The sequence below is a fragment of the Cinclus cinclus genome, chromosome 32 (assembly GCF_963662255.1).
Source record: "Cinclus cinclus chromosome 32, bCinCin1.1, whole genome shotgun sequence".
Lineage (NCBI taxonomy): Eukaryota > Metazoa > Chordata > Aves > Passeriformes > Cinclidae > Cinclus > Cinclus cinclus.
The window spans coordinates 1,939,447-1,960,518 of record NC_085077.1 but is presented as its reverse complement, the minus strand read 5'-3'; the positions used below and the strand labels follow the sequence as shown (position 1 = coordinate 1,960,518).

General features: G+C 58.8%; 2 protein-coding genes across 2 annotated transcripts; both read left to right on the top strand.

The window, feature by feature from the left end:
- Window positions 1–3,977: 3,977 nt before the first annotated feature.
- LOC134055423 (sterile alpha motif domain-containing protein 1-like) lies at window positions 3,978–7,544 on the top strand. Its single transcript, XM_062511760.1, has 5 exons — window positions 3,978–4,527; window positions 5,818–6,100; window positions 6,430–6,523; window positions 6,759–6,870; window positions 7,225–7,544. Exons 1-5 carry the CDS (start codon window positions 3,979–3,981, stop codon window positions 7,387–7,389), a joined length of 1,203 nt encoding a protein of 400 aa, XP_062367744.1. The 5' UTR covers window position 3,978; the 3' UTR covers window positions 7,390–7,544.
- A 1,950-nt stretch (window positions 7,545–9,494) lies between these two features.
- MAP2K7 (mitogen-activated protein kinase kinase 7) lies at window positions 9,495–20,123 on the top strand. The gene is given in 13 exon segments (XM_062511850.1): window positions 9,495–9,629; window positions 12,423–12,470; window positions 14,722–14,789; window positions 14,791–14,858; window positions 15,949–16,015; window positions 16,404–16,517; window positions 16,610–16,729; window positions 17,071–17,178; window positions 17,596–17,775; window positions 18,272–18,352; window positions 18,758–18,900; window positions 19,557–19,602; window positions 19,853–20,123. Coding segments are annotated over 13 exon segments (1,302 nt in total). The 5' UTR covers window positions 9,495–9,505; the 3' UTR covers window positions 19,988–20,123.
- The last annotated feature ends 949 nt before the right edge of the window (window positions 20,124–21,072 follow it).

Here is a 21,072-nt window from a genome sequence, read left to right as displayed (position 1 = left end):
ATGGGACTCGAGGACGCTCTGGCCAATGAGGAGCGGAGGGGATGGGACTCGAAGACGCGCGGCTCAGCCAATGAGCGGCGGGAGCGGGTTAGGGGCGGGGCCCGCGCGGGCCCTTGTGGGGAAAGGCGGCGGGAGCGGGAGAGAGGTGATTGGGATATTGGGATATTCACGATAGGCACCGGGATACACACCGGGATATTGGGATACCGGCTTAGGGAAACGCGGCGGGAGCGGGAGAGAAGTGACAGGTATACCGGGATATCGCGATAGGCACCGGGATAGCGGGTATCGGGGAAGCTGGAGAGCGATGAGCGGAACACAGAGGTGTCGGGATATCGGGATAGCCGAGTGCGGGGATCGAGGCTGGGCGGGATATCCCGATACCGGGAACGTGGGAATGGGAGAGGGAGTGGGGAGGGGTCTGAGAAAGGGGTGGCGGTTGCCATAGGAACGCGTGCGGGCGTGGCCTGCGTGGGGGCGTGGGCTCGCGTGGGGGCGTGGGCTCGCGTGGGGGCATGGCCTGTGTGCTCTATTTGCGGAGAATGGGCGTGGCCTGTGTGTTCCGTTTGCGGTGACGGTGCGTGGTCTGTGAGGGGTGTGGTCTGTGTACGCCACTGGGGCGAAGGGTCGTGGCCTGTGAGAGGCGTGGCCTGTGAGGGGCGCGGCGCTGCTGTTGCCGTAGCGACAGGAGGCGCGCGGGGGGTTGCCATAGGGATGGGCGGGGCGCTGGGAGGGGGGCGTGCTCGGTTGTCATGGCGATGTGGGCGTGGTTACCACTTGGGGCCGTTGTTATGGAAATAGACCGTGGTTTGATAGGAAGGGGCGTGGCTCAGCAGGGCGTGGTCCCCGGGGAGGGAAGCGGGGACGCTCACGGTGCTCTCCCCACGCCCCCCGGGATGGATTTGGGGAGGGGCCCTGGGGGCGTGGCCAGGTCAGGCCCGACCCCACCCATTCCCGGGGGGTTCGGGAACAAAAGCCGGGGTGTCACGGGGGGTACAGCGGTGATGTCCCCCGGGGATCCCGGCTGGGGATGGGACCTCCCGTTCCAGCTGTGGGTGCAGGCGCTGCTCTGGGCGCTGCTTTTAGGACGCCTCCTCCGCTACGGGGGGTGCAAGGGACGGGGGGACCCCCCCCGGGACCAGCCCGAAGAGGGGACACCCCAAAACCAGGGAGGGACCCCCCCAGAGTGAGCCTTGACTGGGGAGGGGGGCACAAGGACACCCCTGAAGGTCCCTCCTTGTCCCCCAGAGTCGTTTAGGAGGTGCTCTTTGTTTTGGGGTGGGGGGGTGGTTCTTGCCTCAGTTCACCCCGTTCGGGGCACTGGTCTGACTGGGTCGTACTGGGAGCCCCCGGCGTGGTCGCGTGTGTCCCTGGGGACAAAGTGTGAGCCCCCTCCCTTGGGGACATCGCCCGGCGACAGCTCTGGACACGGTGAGGGGGGCCCGGGGGGATGTGGGGTGGCCTTTGTTCATTTTGGGGTCCCCCCCGGTCCCTTTCCATTCCTCGGGGTCCCTTTGGGGGTTCCTCTGTCCTTATTGGGGTGGCCCTTGTCCCCTTTGGGAGGGTCTCTGTGGTTTGGGGTGTCCCAAGTCTCCTGGAGCGGTTTCATGTCCCCTTTTGGGGTGTCCCCTGTCCCTTTGGGGTGTCCCCTGTCCCCTTTAGGACACTCCCACATCCCCTGTCCCCTCAATGTCCCCAAGTTCCTCACTCTGGTGCTGTCCCTGTCCCTCCGTGTGTTTTTAGGCCACGGGGTCCCTCGGTTGGGGACAGGGGGACTTGGGGGGCACAACCCCAGCATGGAGAGGTGACACAGGAGGGGACACTGGTGACATCGGGCCTGGGGGACATTGGTGTCCCCACTGTCCCCGAGTGTCCCCAGGTGTCCCCAGGGTCTCTGGTGACCCTTCAAGGTGTGTCCCCATTGTCCCCAGGTGTCCCCAAGTGTCCCCAGCTCCCCCAAGATGGTCCCCCAGGGTCCTCCCTGTCACCCCCAAGGCCTCCCCCACCCCCTCCAGGATGTCCCCAAAGTGTCCCCTGTCCCCTTGGGGTGTCCCCAGGGTAGTCTTGGGGGTTCCTTGGGGACTTTTGGGGAATCCCTGGGAGATTTTGGGGTCTCAGAAGGCTTTTTTTTTTTGGAAGGGGTGGTCTCTGGGGAATTTGGGGTCTCTGGGAGGTTTTGGGGATCCCTGGGGAGTTTGGGGGTCTCGCAGGGGAGGATTTGGGGAGGTTTTGAGGGGATTTGGGGCATTTTCAGGATTTTTCTGCCCCCTCAGATCGTGCTGAGCTTCAAAGACCTGGAGAGCCTGGAGCAGACCTGGCAGGACATGACCCCAAAATAACACCTGGGGGTACCTGAAATGCACATCTGGACCCCAAAAATGCACAACTGGAATCCAAAATTAACACCTGGAGGGACTTGAAATGCACATCTGGACCCAAAAATACACACTTGGACACAAAAAAGGCACATCTGGAATCCAAAATGGACACCTGGAACTCCAAATATGCTCATCTGGACCCCAAAATTCACATCTCAATCAAAAATAACGCCTGGTGGTACCTGAAATGTACACCTGGACCCCAAAATGTACATCTGGAATCCAAAATGTACACCTGGATGCCAAAAATGAACCTCTGGAATTCAAAAATATACACCTGGACCCTAAAAATGCACATCTGGAACACAAAATTAACATCTGGATGGACCTGAAATGCACATCTGGAACTTGAAATATATACCCAGAACCTGAAATATACACACCTGGGCCCCAAAAATGCACACCTGGAATCCAAAATCAACACCTGGACCCCAAAATTGACATCTGGAATCCAAAATTACACGCCTGGACCCCAAAATCCTATGAACCCCATAAAGCCCGCACCCCCAAACCTGGAGATACCTGAACCTCAGGAGCTTTGGGGGTCCCCAGGGCTGTGACCCCCCCATTTTTGGGGTGACCCCGAGTGATGCCCACCCCATTTTGGATTTTGGTGTGCCTCAGGTGGTGACCCCATATTTTTGGGGTTGTGAACCTCCATTTTTGGGGTGTCCCAGAGTGGTGACCCCCCATTTTAACCCCCCCAGGTGAAATCCTCCCCATTTTGTCCCCAAAATCAGGAAAGAGAGGGGGGTCCCCAAAACCCCCTAGAGTTAGGGGGCCCGAATCCCCCCCAGAGCCTCGTTGGAAATGAGTTTGAGCCAAATCAATAAAGTTTGGGTTAAAAAATTCCAGTTCAGGAATTCTGGGGTCCTCCTAAAATGGGGGATCCCATGGGTTTGGGGGAGGGGGAGGAAATTGGGGGGCCCCAATGGGTTTGGCTTGTCCATGATTTTTGGAGGCCCTGGAATTGGGGTGTCTCCCGGATTTGGGAGGGTTTGGGGAGCACTGAGGGGTGGGGACCCCATTAATTTGGGGGGACCCCCAGAAAGTTTGGGGTGACCCCATGGATTTTGGGAAGGCTCAATGGGTTTGGGGCGACCCCAATGGATTTGGGGGGGGCTCAATGGACTTTGGGGTGACCCCAATGGGTTTGGAGGGCCCCACGGATTTGGGGGATCCCCATTTTGGGGGACCCGGGGGGGGGGAGGGGGGGCGGGGAATCCCGGAAGTGGGCGTGGTCTCTTGTCACTGGGCGTGGTCTTTCCTTTCTGGGCGTGGTTTTCATCGCGGTGGGAGTGTCTTGGTCCTGAGTGGGCGTGGCCTATTTGACATGTTTGTTGTTTTCTATGTGAGCGTGGTTTTAGTGACATTATGGGCGTGTCTTTTACAGGAGTGGGCGTTGTCTCAGCTAGGGGTGGGCGTGGCCTAGCGGTGGGCGCGGCCGCGCGGGGCGGGCTCCACCCCGAGGCGCGCGCGCGCGCGGCGGCTGCGGCTCCTCCTCCGAGCGGGCGCGCGCGGGCGGAGCGGGGGCGGAGGAGGAGGAGGAGGAAGGGGCGCGGGAGGGGGGGGGGCCGGCGGTGCCGCGGGGGGGGGGGCCATGGCGGTGCCGCCGCCGCCGCCGCCGGGCCCCGAGCAGGCCCCGCGGTACCAGGAGTGGATCCTGGACACCATCGACTCGCTGCGTTCGCGTAAGGCGCGGCCGGACCTGGAGCGCATCTGCCGCATGGTGCGGCGGCGGCACGGCCCCGAACCCGAACGCACCCGTGCCGAGCTGGAGAAGCTGATCCAGCAGCGCGCCGTGCTCCGCGTCTCTTACAAGGGCAGCATCTCGTACCGCAACGCCGCCCGCGTGCAGCCGCCGCGCCGCCCGCCGCCGCCCTCCCGCCGCCCGCCGCCCGTCAGCCTCCGCGACACCGCGCGGCTGCTCGGCGGTGACGGCCGCCTCACCCGCGGCCGCCTCCAGGGCTCGGCCGCGCCCGGCGGAGCTGGGGGAGCGGCCGGGGCGGCCCCCGGGGCGGGCGGCGGCGGCGGCGGAGCGGGCGGCGGCGGAGCTGGCGGCGGGGCCCGGCCAGAGCGCACCCGGCTGGGCGCCATCGCCACGGCCCGCGGAGAGCGCGGGAGAGCGGCCGCGGGGAGAGCGCGGAAGGTGAGGAGGGGGCGTGAGGGTGAACGGAGGGACCCGCGGATTGTGAGCGGGGAAGGCGGGAAGGGAGGTGGGAGACGGCAGGGGATGAGAGCGGTGGGGGAGGTGAGGGGGAACCGGGAGGCTGAGGGGATATCATGAGGGGAATGGGGGGCGCGGAGGTCGTGAGGGGGAACCGGGGGTCCCTGCGGGGTCTGAGGGTCGTGAGGGACAGCGCGGGAATGGCGCCCTGGGGAGGGATGGTGGTTGTGAGGGGCCCTGAGGGGACACTGGGGAAAGGTTCAGGGGTCGTGAGGGGGGAGCGTGCGAAGGGGACGAGACATGAGGGAAAGAGAGGGGTCCGTGGACGGGGGGGGTCGTGTGGGGACCCTGAGGGGTCCGAGGGTCGTGAGGGGGAGCGCGGGAAGGGCCGGGAGTCTTGGGGGGGCTGAGAGGAGCGGAGGGGCCCGGGAGTCGTGAGGGGCACCCGGGCCCTGAGGGGTTTGGGGGTCGTGAAGGGGAGCTGGGAGGGTTGAAGGGACCCTGAAGACATGGAGGAGACTTGGGGGGGCTCTAGGGGGGCACTGAGGGTGAAGTGTTGGGAATTTGGGGGTGTCCGAGGGTCCTGAGGGGGACAGGGGTGGTGAGGGGGGGGGGCACTGGGGATCTGAGGGGACTCCTGAAGGGTTGGTGGGGACAGAGCAGGGACATGGGGGGACACAGAGAAAGGGGTCTGGGGGGGCTGAAGGGACTTGGGGAGGGACCCTGAGGGGATCTGGGAGGGTCCCCTGAGGGGACTTGGGGGGGCTGAGGGCCCTGAGGGGATTTGGGGGACCCTGAAGGGACAGCAGAGATCTAAAGGGGATGTTGGGGACCCCCAAGAGGATTGAGGGGGGTGAACAGGGACTTTAGGGGACCTGGGGGTGTTTTGGGGGTCACCAAGAGCCAGGACTGGATGAGGGCGGGGGGCTGAGAGGTTGGGGGAACCCCAGGACATGATGGAGGGGGAGCAGAATTGGGGTATCCTGGTTTTGGGGGACCCTGCAGGACTGTGGAGGTTCATTTCTGGGGGTGTCCTGGATTTAGGAGGGGGGAGGTGGTGGTTTTCAAGACTGAGGGTGCTCTGAAATTTTTTTTTGGGGGGGTGGTTCGGGGTGCAACTTTGGAGCCGCTGTTTTGCTGGGGGCCATAAATTTTGGTGTCAATTTCTTGGGGTTCACAGACTTTGGGGGGACTGTCGAGAAGGGGGTGGGGCGTCCATTTTTGGGGTTTTCCGTGGGATGATATCAGTACTGTCCTTGTGGGCCCCCCCAGCCCCCCTGCAGCAGCAGCGAGGCCTCGGCACGGGAGGAAGAGGAGGAGGATGAGGATGAGGATGAGGAAGACGAGGATGGGACGGGCTCGGAGGCCTCGGAGGATGCAGGGCCCCCCCGGCAGCTGAACGGGGAGGGCCGGGGGGGGCCCCCACTGCGCCCCCCGGGACAGCCACCCCCTGAACGGCCCCCCCAGCCCAAGGCCTGCGCCCCAGGGGAGGGGGGCTGCCAGCACATGGCACCCCTCAAAAAGGAGGGAGCATTTGGGCAGCCCGACAGAGCAGGTACTGAGGGGGAAAGGGGGGCAGTTTGGGGGTGATTTGGGCACTCTTGGGGGTGCTGGGGGCAGTTTTGGGGAGAAGGGGCAGAGTTTGGGGTTCTTGGGACAGTTTTGGGGGGGAGGGGAGCAGTTTTGGTGTGATATGGGCAGTTTTGGGAGCAGTTTGGGGGTACCAGTGGCAGTTTGGGGGGGTGGGGCTCAGTCAGGGCTGTAGGGTCAGTCTGTGCTGTAGGGTCAGTCTGTGCTGTATGGTCAGGGTTAGGGTTGGGGTCAGTCTGTGCTGTAGGGGCTGTCCCAGGGTGCCCCCTCACTGTCCCCTCGCTGTCCCTGCAGTGTCCCCAGCGCTGGCAGGGGCAGAGCCCTCAGTGCCGCTGTCCCCTGGCCGGCCGGGCCCCCAGGCTGCTGAGGGGACCCCGTTCAGCTGCACGTGAGTCAGGGGCCAGTGTCATTTTTGTCCCACCCGGTGTCCCCTTGTGTCACTCTGTGTCCCCTCGTGTCCCACCCAGTGTCTCCTTATGTCCCTTTGTCCGCCCCCATGTCCCACCCGGTGTCCTGCTCTCCCCATGACTGTTGTGTCCATGTCCCCACAGTGAGCCCATCCCGTGTCCCCATGTTCATGTCCCTGTCCCCATGTCCCCATGTTCATGTCCCTGTGTCCCCAGGGCTGGGCGCAAGGACAAGGCCGTGGATCCTGTGGAGTGGTCAGTGCGGGACGTGGTCGAGTATTTCACCGAGGCCGGCTTCCCCGAGCAGGCTGGGGCCTTCCAGGAGCAGGTGGGGACACCCCTGTAACCCTGTGTCCCCACAGTGTCCCCAGGGCTCCCTCTGTCACCCCTGGGTGTCCCCAGGAGTGCTCCCTCCCCTCGCTGCCGAGTTCCTCTGTGGCCATCCCTGCACTCTGCTGCTGCCCTCCAGGTGTCCCTGGATGTGTCCCCCTTGTCCCTGGCATGTCCCTGGGGTGTCCCCTCTGTCCCTGTGTCCCTTTCTCTCTGCAGGTGTCCCCAAACACCATTTCCCCCACAGATACCCCCCCTCACTCCACCCTCCTCCATCACCTGGGGCTGCTCCAGGTTCTGTCCCCAGTGTCCCATGGCTGTCCCCATGTCCCCAATGTCCTCATGTCCCCAGGAGATCGACGGCAAGTCACTGTTGCTAATGCAGAGGGCCGATGTTCTCACGGGTCTCTCCATCCGCCTGGGCCCTGCTCTCAAGATCTATGAATACCACGTGAAGCTGCTGCAGCGCAGCCACTTCCAGGACGAGGAGCCCCCCCCGGAGCCCTTCCCGGCCTGAGAACCCCCCCCAAACTCCACGGGGGCACCCCCAGACGCATGGGACACCCCAAGATCCGGGAGGGCTCCTCCCTCCCCTTGCTGCTGCACACAGAGACTTTGGGGGGGGGGTCCCATCTCTTTTTGGGGAGTCCCCACCTCTCTTTGAGGGGGTCCCATCCCCTTTTTTGGGGGGGGGGGGTCTTGCCTCTCTTTAGGGTCCCACCTCAAATTTGGGAGGGGTCCTACTCTTATCTGAGGGGTCCCACCTTGCTTTGAGACGGGCTCATCTGTATTTTGGGGGTGTCCCATCTCTCTTTAGGGGGCTCCCACCTCTCTCTGGGGGTCCCACCCCTATTTTGGGGTCCCACCCCCCACTTTGAGGAGTCTCTCTTTTGGGGGGGGCACTTCTTTTGGGGACCCCTCTCTTTTGAGGTGTTGCCTTTCTTCTGGGAGGGTCCCACCCCTTATTTGGGGGAGGGGGCTTCCCTTTGGGGGGTGTCATTTCTCCTTTGGGGGGGTCTCACCCCTCTTTTGGGGGGGCTTCTTCTTGGGGGGGACCCCTCTTTTGGGGGAGGGTCACTTCTGTTTAGAGGGGTCCACCCCTCTTTTGGGGGGGATCCCACACTCTGAGGGGGACATCCCAACTTTTGGGGGGTCAGCTCTCTCTCTGGCACCCTGCTCCTTGTGGGGGTCACCTCTCTTTTGGGGGTCCTCTCAGGGAGAGGAGGGGGTCACCCCTACTTGAGGGACCCCCCTTTTTAGGGGATCCCCCTTTTCTTTTTGGGGGGATTTTTACCACGGGGGGAGGGAGTTGGGGGGCTCTGCCCGGAGATGTTTTAACTTTGCCCCAGCCTGTGCCATCCCCCCCTCCCCGAACTGGGGTGCGGCCCCCTGACCCCTTGGCCACGAGGGGGGGGAGCCCCCCCAAACCACCCCCCCCCCCCCCAGTCTGCCCCTCCCCCCTTCCCCGGGCCTGGCTAGTTTTGGGTTTTTTTTAAATAAAAACAGAAAAATGAAATAATACAAAATGCGGGGGGTGGGGAGGGTTTTTAGGGGGTGGTAGCCCCACATTTCGTGGGGGGCGTCCTTCCGCTTTAGAGCCTCCCCCCAAAAGGGGGGATTTGGGTGGAATGGGGGGGTCGGGGGGGGACCCCCAGTAAGGGGAAGGTGCAGCCCGGCAGGGGGCGCGAGTGCGTTCGGGCCTACAGAGAAGCCCCTACGGGGGCCGGCGGGGTTCAAAAGGCCCGCTCCACAAACAAGCCTCGGCTGCTCTAAGACCGCCTCGGCACCTCTAAATTGCTCTTAAACTGCCCCAAGCACCCCAAAACAGCCTCAGGCTTCACTAAAGGAGCAATAACTTCCCGCAAACCAGCCTAAAGTGCCCCAAAAACAGCCTCAGGCACCGCTAAAGCCACCAATGCCCCAACACTCCTAATGTGCTCCGAGCCGCTCTAAAATATCCTCAGCTTCCATACAGCGTTTTCGACCCACAGAATTCCTAAATAGGCCCTAATTGTCCCCACATGCCCATGAAGCCCCATAAATGTTTATGTGGGATCGCCCCTCCACCGTGTGCCCCTACGGCGGCTGGAGAAGCCAAAAGCCGCTCCATTTCCCCCGCCCTACGGCGGCTGGTGGGGTCAAATAAACTTTGTGTCCCACTATCCTACGGCGGCCGGAGAGGCCCGAAAGCCCTGTGCTGCGCGCATGCGCAATGGCCGTTCCTCGGTGAAGATGGCGGCGTCCAGGCGTCCACTTTCCGTTCGGGCCCAACGCTCCCCACGGCCTCACCTCTCCTTCCTACAGCCACCATAGGAACTCAAGACCCCCCGATGTCTTCCATCAGTTCTCCTCCATCTACAGCGGCGGGTCAGGCTCATAACTGTCTCCCGTTACTCTGCGCATGTGCAATGACGTCTCCCGGGGGAAGATGGCGGCGCCCTCCTCTCCTTCCCTCTGTACGGCGGCTGGCGAGACTCTTAGACCACAGGATATCGCAGTACGCATGCGCAATAGCCACACCGGGGGGAAGACGGCGGCGCCCTCTGCGCCTTCCCTCCGTACGGCGGCCGGCGGGGGCCTCAAGGCCCGCCCCTCACGGGCGCCGCGCATGCGCGACGTGGGGGGGGGGGAAGATGGCGGCGTCCTCGCTGGAGCAGAAGCTGTCGCGACTGGAGGCGAAGCTGAAGCAGGAGAATCGCGAGGCGCGGCGAAGAATTGACCTCAACCTCGACATCGGCCCCGCCCGCGCCCGCCCCAGTAAGCGGGGCCGGGGCTGCGGGGGGAGAACGGCCCCGGGGGGGCCGCGGCGGCGGAGGGGAGGCCGCGGTGGGGGAGGGGAGGAGGGGGGAGGGGATCTGGGCTGAGGGGCCCGTGAGGGGGACGAGGGGGATTTAGGGGAGTTTTTGTGGGCTTGGGGAGGTTTCGGGGCGCTGCTGGGGTGTTTGGGATGATTTTGGGATGTTTGGGGAAATTTTGGGATATTTGGGGAAGTTCTGGGGCGTTTGGTGTCTTCGCGGCAGGTCTGGGGTCTTTTGAACAGCTCTGGGGTGTTTGAGGCAATTTTGGGGTGTTTGGAACAGTTTAGGGCCTCTTTCGGACAGTTTTGGGATCTTTGGGACAGTTTTGGGGTGTTTGAGAAAATTTTGGGGTATTTGGGGCAGTTGTAGGGACATTTGGGCAAGTTTTGGGGTGTTTGGGGCGGTTTTGGGGTGTTTGGGGCAGTTTTGGGGCGGTTTGGGATGTTTGGGGCAGTTTTGGGGACATTTGGAGGCAGTTTTGGGGTGTTTGGGTGCAGTTTTGGGGTGTTTGGGGGCAGCTTCGGGGACATTTTGGGGCCGTTTTTGGGGTGTTTGGGGACATTATAGGGCGGTTTTGGTGTAGTCCTGGGCTTTTTGGGGCAGTTTTGGGGTAGTTTTGGGGGCTTTTTGGGGCGTGTGGGGGCAGTTTTGGGGTGTTTGGGACAGTTTTGGGACAGTTTGGGGCGGTTCTGGGCTCCTTAGGGCAGTTTTGGTTACATTTTGAGGCATTTTTGGTTTGTTTATGGGACCGTGTTTTTTGGGTTTTTTTGGGGGGATGCTCCCAGGCTCATTTGGGGCGTTGAGAACAATTTAGGGCTCTTTGGGATCATCTGGGGCCATTTTAGGGCCTTTCTGCTTTGTTTGAGGATGTTTAGGAGCCTCAGGGGCGGTTTGAGGGATTTAGGAACAGTTTGGGGGCAGCTCTGGCTCCTTTTGGGGGACTGAGGATATTTTGGGACAGTTCAGGGACATTTTGTGGCAGCTCTGGGTTGTTTTGGGGCGGGGGGGGGACACGTTGTTTGGGGGAGGAGTATTTTAGGGTATTCAGGACATTTTAGGGGATTTAGGAACCTTTTGGGTTGTCTGGGGCAGTTTTGGAGCGTTTTAAATGCAATTCGGGTTTGGTTTTTTTTTAGTGGGCTTTGAAGCTGATTTGGGGCCATTTTTGTGGAGTTTGGGGCAATTCTGCCTCATTTGTGGGGCTGGGGGTTTTATGGGGGATCCAAGGCTCGCTTTGGGGTGTTGAGGACAATTTAGGGCTTTTGGGAGCATTTTAGGGCAGTTTTGGGGGGGGGGGGGGGTTGTGGTTTTGAGGCTGTTTTGGGGAATGTGGGGTCATTTTTGGGCGTTTGAGGCGGTTTAGGGAAATTTTGGGGAAATTCTGTATTTTGTAGGGTTTTACTTGGGGTCTGAAGCTGTTTTTGTGTGTTGAGGACAATTTTGGGGTTGTTTAGGAGCATTTTAGGGCAGTTTGGAGGAACTTGAGGTTATTTTTGGGTTATTTGGGGCCATTGTTTGGGGTGTTTGGGGAGGTTTAAGGACATTTGGGGGCTGTTCTGGCTGGTTTAGGGGATTTTTTTTTGTTTTTTTTAGGGTTTCTTTAAAGGGATTATGTTTTGGGGGGTGGGGGGAATTTGGGGGCTGTGAGGGGGGTTGGGATTGGGATTTTTTTGGAGTTTCCCCCCCAATTTTTCTCACCTCAAGGACCCCCCCGTGCCAGGTAGGACCCCTCAGCTTTTCCAGGTGTTTATTTGGGGTGTGATTTTCCAGGATTTTTTGGTCCAGGGGGAAAGGACCAGCCCCGCCCCCCCCCCTCCTCTCCCCCCCTTTTCAAATTTCAGTTCATTTTTATCCCCCCCACAAATTTAAATTCATTCCCCCCCCAAATTCATTGCCATCCTGCCCCAGTTTAAGGTGAATTTCCCCCAATTTAAATTCATTTTTGTGCCCCCCAAATTTTTTTTCCTCTGAATTTTGCTCCTGTCCCCTCCCCTCCCCCCTAATTTCACCTCTGTCCCTTCCCCCAATTTAATTTCATTTAAATTTTATTTACATTTTATTCAGATTTCTGCCCCCCCATTTCATTCCTGTCCCCCCCAACTTCAGCTCAATTTCATTTGTCCCCCCAATTTAAATTCATTTCTGCCCCCTCTAATTAAAGCTCATCCTCTCTAATTTAATTAATTCCCTCCAATTTAAATTCATTTCCTCAATTTAAATATTTTCCCCTAATTTAAATCAATTCCCCCCATTTAAATTAATTTCTGCCCCCAATAAGTTACTTTCTCCACAATTAATTCCCCAATAAAGTTAAATTAATTTTCTCCAGTTTAAATTAATTTTTGCCCCCCAATTTCAATTTCTTCCCCCAATTTCATTCCTGTCCCCCCCAATTTAAATTAATTTTCCCCCAACTTGAAGTCTTTCTTCCCAATTTAAATTAATTTCTGCTCCGTAATTTAAATTAATTTCTCTCCCCCAATTTAAATTCATTCCCCACAATTTCAATTCATTTCTGCCCTCAACTCAAATTCATTCCTCCCAATTCAAATCAGTTTGTGCTCCGTAATTTAAATTCATTCCCCACAATTCCAATTCATTTCTGCCCCAGTTCATGAATTCAGCCTGATCGTTACCTTTATAATTTTTACCTTTATAATTTATTCTCTTTTTCTTTTTTTTTTATTTTTTTTTTCCCCCATTTTTTATTTTCTCCCTCCTGCCTCCCCCCTCCCCAAAAAATAATTTCCAGTCATCGTCATCACCCTTAGCCCCGCTCCCGCTCCGTCCCAGCGAGCAGGTACCTCCCCCTTCCCCCCCCCCAAAAAAATTAATTTGGGGACCCCTCCTAATTTTAACCCCTCCCTGTGCCTCAATTCCCCCTCCCAAAAAAAAAAAAAAATTAAAAATTTGGGGACCCCCTTTAACACTTTCCGTGCCTCAGTTTCCCTCTTGGAGCAGCTTTTCCTCCCCCCCTGCCCCCCCCCCCCGGCCCCCCCCCAAAAAAAATTTGGGGGGACCCCTCCTCATTTTAACCCTTCCCCTCCCACACACACATCCTGTGGTTTCTTTGCACCTCCCCCCACCCTGGAATGACCCCCCACCCCCCCCCCACCCACCCTGGAATGTTGCCCCCTCCCCCACCCCCGGCTGTGGCATGGAGTGCCCCTCCCCTCCCCCCCCCCCACCGGCCCCGTGGAGCATGCGGCCGCTCGGGATGGGAAAATTGGGGGGGAAATGGGAAATTTGGGGGGGAGAAAATATGGGGGAAAATGAAAAAGAATGGGGGAAATGGGGAAAAAACTGGGGGAAATGGGAGAGAAAAATGGGGGAAATGAGGGAGGAAACTGGGGGGAAATGGGGAAGAATGGGGGGAAATAGGGAAAATGAAAAAGAATGGGGGAAATGGGAGAGAAAATTGGGGAATAATGGGGGAAATGAGGGAGGAAATGGGGGAAATGGGAAGAATGGGGGAAATTGGGAAAGAATGGGGGGAAATAGGTAAGAATATGGGGGAGAAAATTGGGGGGAATTGGGGAAGCGTGGTGGAAAAATGGGGGGAAATGGGGAAAATTGGGGAAATAAGGGAAGAATGGGGGAGAAAATTGGGGGGAAGTGGGAGGATGAAAGGGGGGAATGGGAGAAATGGGGGGAAATGGAGGAAAATTGTGGAGGAAGTGGGGGAAGAATGGGGAAAATTGGGGGGAAATGGGAAAGACGGGGAGGAAATTGGGGAAAATTGGGAAGAATGGGGGGAAATGGGGAAATAGAGAAAATGGGGGGAATTTGGGGGAAATGGAGGGGAAATTGAGAAAAATGAGAGGGAAATGGGAGAAAATGAGGGGAAAATGTGAAAAATGGGGCATGAGGGGGGCTGGGAATGGAATGGGAAGGATAAAAATGGGGCAGGAATGGGGGAACAGGAGATTGGGGGAAATGAGGCATAAATGGTGAAGGAAAAGCAAAATGGGGCAAGAATGAGGGAAATGGAAATAGGGAAACAGGAAAAATGAAGAGAAACTGTGGGGAAAAGGAGAAAAAGTGGGGAAATGGGGTGGAGAAATAAGGCAGGAAGAGCAGAAATGAGGAAAATGAGGAAGGGAGGGAAAAAATCAGGGCAAGAATTGGGAAAATGGGGCAGGAAATTCAAAACTGGGGAAAAATTGAGCAGAACCAGAGTTGGGATCTTGGGAAATGGGACCAGAAAATTTATAGGGTTCTGACTTCCCCCCACCCGTTGGGGTCTTAACGATTCTTTCACCCCTTTTTTGGGGCCGTGGAGTTTTCCCTCCATCCCATTTTTGGGGTTCTGACACATCCCCCACAGTTCTTGGGGGTTCCTCACGTGTCTGTTCCCCATTTTTTGTGTTCCTGATGAGCCTTTTCGGGGTTCATGAGTTGTTTTTTTGTCCCCCCCACCAATTTTGGGGTTCCTGGCTGGCTTCTCCCCCACATGGATTTTGGGGTCCCTGCTGTGTCTCTGCTCATTTTTTGGATTCTCTCCCCCATTTTTGGGGTTCTCTCTGCCACTTTTGAGGTTTTATCCCAATTTTGTGGGGTCTCTCTATATTTTTAGGTTCTCCATTTTTGGGGTTTTCTCCCATTTTCAGGGTTTTCTCCCCATATCTGGGCTCTCTGGTTTTGGGGTTCTCCCCCATTTTTTGGCTTCTACCCCACCATTTTTGGGGGTTCTCTTCCCCATTTTTGAGGTTTTCTTCATATTTTTAAGTTCTCCGTTATTGGGGTTCTCCCCCATTTTTGAGGTTCTGTCCCTATTTTTTGGGTTCCCCATTTTTGGGGGGTTCTCTCCCCAATTTTCGGGTTCCCCATTTTTGAGGTTGTTCCCCATTTTTTGGTTTCCCGCCATTTTGGTGTTGCCCATTTTTGGGTTTATTTCTCCCCCATTTTTGGGTTTCTCCCCCATTTTTGGGGTTCCCTGTTTTCTCTCTTCTCCCCCCATTCTTGGGTTCCCCATTTTCAGGTTTCTCTCCCCATTTTTGGGGTCCTGCCCTGTTTTTGGGGGTCCCTGACTCTGCTCTCCCCCTCCCCAGCCCTGCAGCTGCCCCTGGTGAGCGAGGGGGGCCGGGGGGGCCCTCCCGAGAACCCCCAGCCCGCGCCTCCCCCCCCGGCCCCGGCAGATGCTGGGGCTGCCCCCGCCCCCGTTCCTGGTGCCGCGCAGCCTGGAGAGGTGAGGACACGCCCCCAAACCCTCATTGGCTGTTTGGGGACAGCCTGGCAGCTGATTGGCTGCAGGGTGGTGGGATCCTGTGCTCTGATTGGCCAAAGGGTGGTGGGATTGTGTGCCCTGATTGGCCAGTAGAGGGTAAAGTACTCTGATTGGTCAGCGGATTTCAGTGATCCTGTGCCCTGATTGGTCAGCCATCTAGGGAGATCCTGTACTGTGATTGGCCGGAGCTTTGGGGTGATCCTGTGCTCTGATTGGCCAGCAAAGGATCTCATGCTCTGATTGGCTTGCGGAGGGTCATGTGCCCTGTTTGCCCTGAGGCTCGGGGGGATCCCATGTTCTGATTGGCCAGAGATCCGAGCGAATTCTGTGCTCTGATTGGGTAGAACTCCAGAGTTGATTGGCTGAGCACGAAGCTTGTGCTGATTGGCTGGATGGACCGGAGTGTGCAGGTGGTGATTGGCCAGAGATTCAGGGAGATCGTGTCCTCTGATTGGCCAGAGATTCAGGGGAAATTTTGTTCTCTGACTGGTGGGACAGGAGGCTCTGCTCAGTGATTGGTTGGATGTTCAGGTGCCTGCAGCTGCTGATTGGCTGCTGAGGGCTGGCAGCCCTGATTGGCCAGAAGCTCTAGGGCATGGTGTTCTCATTGGTCAGAGCTTCAGGGTGATCTCAAGCACTCATTGGCTGCAGCAGAGCCTACAGCTGCTGATTGGTTGATGGTTCAGAGGATCCCAGTTGCTGATTGGCTGCATGGACATGAGATCTGTGTGATCATTGGCCAGAGCTGTGATCCCCTGTGTGCTGATTGGCTGGGCTTACCCCTTTTCCTGAGCTGATTGACCAGGATCTTGCCTTGCTCTGAGCTGATTAAATGACATCTCGCTGTGCCCTAAGCTGATTGGCCAGGCTTTCCCCGTGCCCTGAGCTCATTGGCTGAGCTCTCCTCATGCCCTGATCTGATTGGCTGAGCTCTCTGCATGGTGTCATCTGATTGGCTGAGTTCTCCCCATGGTCTCTTCCGATTGGCTGAGCTCTCCCCATGCCCTGAGCCGATTGGCTGAGTTCTTATCCTACCCACCCCCTCCCCCAGCATCGAGATCGACCAGAAGCTGCAGGAGATAATGAAACAGACAGGATACCTGACGGTGGGGGGACAGGTGAGTCACAGGGTTCACCTGGTTATGGGGCAGTCACCTGGTTATGGGGTTGTTACCTGGTTATGGGGAGCGGTCACCTGGTTATGGGGGGTTACCTGGTTATAGGGAGGGGTCACCTGGTTATGGGGGTGTTACCTGGTTATGGGGAGGGGTCACCTGGTTATGGAGGGGTTACCTGGGTATGGAGGAGTCACCTAGTTATGTGAGGGATTACCTGAGTATGGAGGGGTTTCCTGGTTATGGGGGGGTTACCTGGTTATGGGGGGGGGGGGGTCACCTGGTTCTGGGAGGCACGTCTGAGGACTGGGAGGGGTTACGTGGCTGTGGACACACAGGTGAGACCAGGGGTGTCTCAGGTGTTCCCTGACCCCTCCCCACGTCCCCCCAGCGGTACCAGGCAGAGATCAATGACCTGGAGAACCTGGGCGAGATCGGTAGCGGCACCTGCGGGCAGGTGTGGAAGATGCGCTTCCGCAAGACTGGCCACGTCATCGCTGTCAAGGTGGGGACAGTCCCCTGTCCTTGGGGACATTGAGGTCACCCCCGTGAGCCTTCCCAGGGACACCTATGACCCCTCCCCTCCCCCAACCTCAGCAAATGCGGCGCTCTGGGAACCGCGAGGAGAACAAGAGGATCCTGATGGACCTGGACGTGGTGCTCAAGAGCCACGACTGCCCCTACATCGTGCAGTGCTTCGGCACCTTCATCACCAACGTGAGCACCTGGGGGTACCTAGGAGTACCTGGGCGCACATGGGGGTACCTGGACACACCTGGGGGCATCTGGGGGTACCTGGGGCTATGAATGCCCCTACATCGTGCAGTGCTTCAGTACCTTCATCACCAGTGTGAGCACCTGGGGCACCTGGAGGGGTACCTGAGGGGTCTAGATCCATCCATGGCCCCCCCAGTGTCCTCCCAGTGCCCCCAGTACATGTATGTGCACTCCCAGTCCATCACAGTGCTCCTGTGTCCCCAGACGGACGTGTTCATTGGCATGGAGCTCAGTGCTCTCCCAGTCCATCCCAGTCCATCCCAGTGCTGTTCTGTCCGCAGACTGATGTGTTCATTGCCATGGAGCTCATGGGCACCTGCGCAGAGAAGCTCAAGAAGCGAATCCAGGGCCCCATCCCTGAGCGCATCCTGGGCAAGATGACAGTGGCAGTGAGTGACATTGGGGATACTGGGGGCAGTGGGGACACTTGGGGACATTGAGGACACTGGGGACATTGGGGACACTGGGGGCAGTGGGGACACTCGGGGACTTTGGGGACTGTAGGGACAGTGGGGACATTGTGGACAGGCAGTGGGTCCTGGGCAGGGTGACAGTGAGCAGGGTGGGTGACACTGAAGTGACACTGGGGACATTGGGGACAGTCAGGATGTCTCAGGGTTCTGGGCAGTGATGGTGACACTGAGGTGACAGTGGGGACAATCCCTGTCCCCAGATCGTGAAGGCGCTGCTGTACCTGAAGGAGAGGCACAGGCTGACCATGGGGGTCATTGGGGCAGGCTGACGGTGATGGTGACAGTGATGGTGACACCGAGGTGACATTGAGGTGACACAGACCCTGTCCCCAGATCGTGAAGGCGCTGCTGTACCTGAAGGAGAAGCACGGGGTGATCCACAGGGACGTCAAACCCTCCAACATCCTGCTGGACGAGCGGGGCCAGGTCAAGCTCTGCGACTTCGGAATCAGCGGCCGCCTCGTGGACTCCAAGGCCAAGACCCGGAGTGCGGGGTGTGCGGCCTACATGGCGGTGAGGGGACAGCACTGGGGACATGGGGACACTGGGGACAGCACTGGGGACATGGGAGACATCACTGGGGAGGGACATCCCTCAGTGCGGGGTGTGCAGCCTACATGGCGGTGAGGGGACAGCACTGGGGACATGGGGACACTGGGGACAGCACTGGGGACATGGGGGACATCACTGGGGAGGGACATCCCTCAGTGCGGGGTGTGCGGCCTACATGGCGGTGAGGGGACATCACTGGGGATATCAGGGCGACATTGGGTACACAGGGTTAGGGACATCCCCCAGCCCCACAGGGGCTTTGGGGGTGCCATGGCGTCCCCCCAGGTTTGGGGTTCTGGGTGTTTGAGGTTTCCCAGGTTTGGGGTTTTGGGGGGTCCCCCAGGTTTAAGGTTTTAGGTTTTGGGGGCTCCCAGATTTGGAGGTTTTGGGGTCCCCCACCCCAGATTTGGGGCTCTGGAGGGGGGGTCCCTCACCGCAATCCCACCCCTGCCCCCAGCCCGAGCGCATCGACCCCCCCGACCCCACCAAGCCCGACTACGACATCCGGGCCGACGTCTGGAGCCTCGGCATCTCCCTGGTCAGTGTCCCCAAAGTGTCCCTGACCCATCCCAGTGTTCCAAAACTGTCACCAGACTTTCCCCAACCCACCCCAGTGTCCTGAGCTGTCCCCAAGTGTTCCCAGACTGACCCCAGCCCATCTCTGGGTCCCCAGAGTGTCCTCAGGGTCCCTCAGAGTGACCTCAGCCCTGCCGTGCCACCTGTCTCCCACCTGGCCCTGTCACACCTGGCCCTGTCACACTTGTGTCAGCTGTCCCTGTGTCACCTGTCACACCTGTATCTCACCTGTGTCACACTTGTCTGTGTCACACCTATGTCACACCTGTGTCAGCTGTCCCTGTGTCACCTGTCTCACTTGTGTCACACTTGTGTCACACTTGTGTCACACCTGTGTCAGCTGTCCCATGTGTGTCACCTGTCGCAGGTGGAGCTGGCCACGGGGCAGTTCCCGTATCAGAACTGTAAGACAGATTTCGAGGTGCTGACCAAGGTGCTGCAGGAGGATCCCCCCCTGCTGCCCCCAGCCATGGGCTTCTCTGGGGACTTCCAGGCCTTCGTCCGAGACTGGTGAGTGACACTGGGGACATTGGGGAAACACTGGGGACATCAGGGACACACTGGGGACATTGGGGACATTGGGGAAGCACTGGGGACATTGTGGACACACTGGGGACATTGGGGAAACATTGTGGACACACTGGGGACATTGGGGAAACAGTGGGGACATGGGGACATACTGGGAACACACTGGGGACATGGGGACACACTGGGGACCTTGTGTACACACTGGGGACATCGGGAACACACTGGGGACATCGGGGAAACACTGGGGACATCGGGGACACACTGGGGACATTGGGGAAGCACTGGGGACATCGGGGACACTGTGGACATTGGGGACACACCGGGGACACACTGGGGACATGGGGACAGACTGGGGACACTGGGGACCTTGTGTACACACTGGGGACATCGGGAACACACTGGGGACATTGGGGAAACATTGTGGACACACTGGGGACATTGGGGACATACTGGGAACACACTGGGGACATGGGGACACACTGGGGACACTGGGGACCTTGTGTACACACTGGGGACATCGGGAACACACTGGGGACATTGGGGAAACACTGGGGACATCGGGGACACACTGGGGACATTGGGGACATAGGGACAGGGCCGGGGTCCCACAGTTGCTCACCTCCTGTCCCCTCCCCCAGCCTCACCAAGGACCACAGGAAGAGACCAAAGTACAACAAGTTACTGGTGAGTGTCACCTGTCACACCTGTCATCTGTCACATGTCACACCTGTCATCTGTCACACCTGTCACCTGTTACACCTGTCACCTGTTACTGTCAGTGTCTCACCTGTCAGTGTCACCCATCATTGTCACCTCTGTCCCTTGGTGCTCCATCCCTGTGTCCCCAAGCCTATGTCCCTGCAGTCCCCATGTCCCTGTGTGTCCCCATGTCCCTGTGTGTCCCTGCTGTCCCCATGTCCCCGTGTCCCCACAGGAGCACACCTTCATCAAGCGCTACGAGACGCTCGAGGTGGATGTGGCCACCTGGTTCAAGGATGTGATGGCCCGGACAGAGTCCCCACGCCCGGGGGGTGGCCTGGGCCACCACCTGCCCTTCTTCACCAGGTAGCGCCAGCCCGGCGCCGCCACGCCCGGCAGGGGACACCTGGGACAGCCGGGACATCCCTGGGACATCGGGGACAGCCGGGACATCCCTGGGACAGGGCCACCCTCCTGGGACAGGGACACTGCCCTGGGCTGGGACACCTGTGCCACTCCCCTGTGCCACCCAGTGTGACAATGACACTGCCATGGCCACCACAGCCCTGGCCTGGCCTGGAGTGTCCCCATCGTGTCCCAGTGTGTCCCCTCCTGCTGACCCCACCTTCCCGAGGCCAGGGGACAGCCCTGTCCCCTCCCTGTCCCCCCTGGCTATGCCTCAGTTTCCCACAGGGTCCTGTGTGGGGACAGGACAGGGACGTGGCACTGAGGGTGTGACACTCGGAGGTGACACTTCTGGGAGGTGGCCCAGGACACGGACATGGCTGGGGGATGTGACACGGGTGTGACAACGGGGCCTGGGGATGTGGCACTCGGCCCCGAGGTGACATTGAGGGGACGTGGAGGTGGCACCAGGACACGGGGACGTGACACGGAGATGGCACTCGGGGACACGGAGATGGTGCAGAAATGTGGCATGGGGGACAGGGGACAGCATGGAGAACCAGCACCAGGATGTGACAGCAAGGGGACATGGAAGGATGGCACGGAGATGGCACCGGGAGGTGACATCGAACAGAGATGGCACCGGGATGTGACACAGAGATGGCACCGGGATGTGACACGGGAACACAGGATGGAGATGATACCAGGATGGCACCGGGATGTGACACAGGACACAGATGGCACCAGGAAGTGACACAGGGATGGCACCAGGACAGAGATGGCACTGGGATGTGACACAGGGATACAGGACAGAGATGGCACCAGGAAGTGACACAGGACACAGGCATAGCACCAGGACAGAGATGGCACTGGGATGTGACACGGACACAGAGATGGCACCGGGAAGTGACACAGGGACACAGGACAGAGATAGCACTGGGATGTGACACAGGGACACAGAGATGGCACCGGGAAGTGGCACACAGACGTCCCCCAGCTGTGTCATGGGGATGGCACCAGGATGGCACAGGACACAGATGTCCCCAGGCT

Coding starts and splice junctions, on each gene's coding strand:
- LOC134055423 (XM_062511760.1), top strand. CDS start 3,979: ATGGCGGTGCCGCCGCCGCCGCCGCCGGGCCCCGAGCAGGCCCCGCGG. Junction 6,101..6,429: donor TGGGCAGCCCGACAGAGCAG/GTACTGAGGGGG, acceptor CTGTCCCTGCAG/TGTCCCCAGCGCTGGCAGGG. Junction 6,871..7,224: donor CTGGGGCCTTCCAGGAGCAG/GTGGGGACACCC, acceptor TCATGTCCCCAG/GAGATCGACGGCAAGTCACT.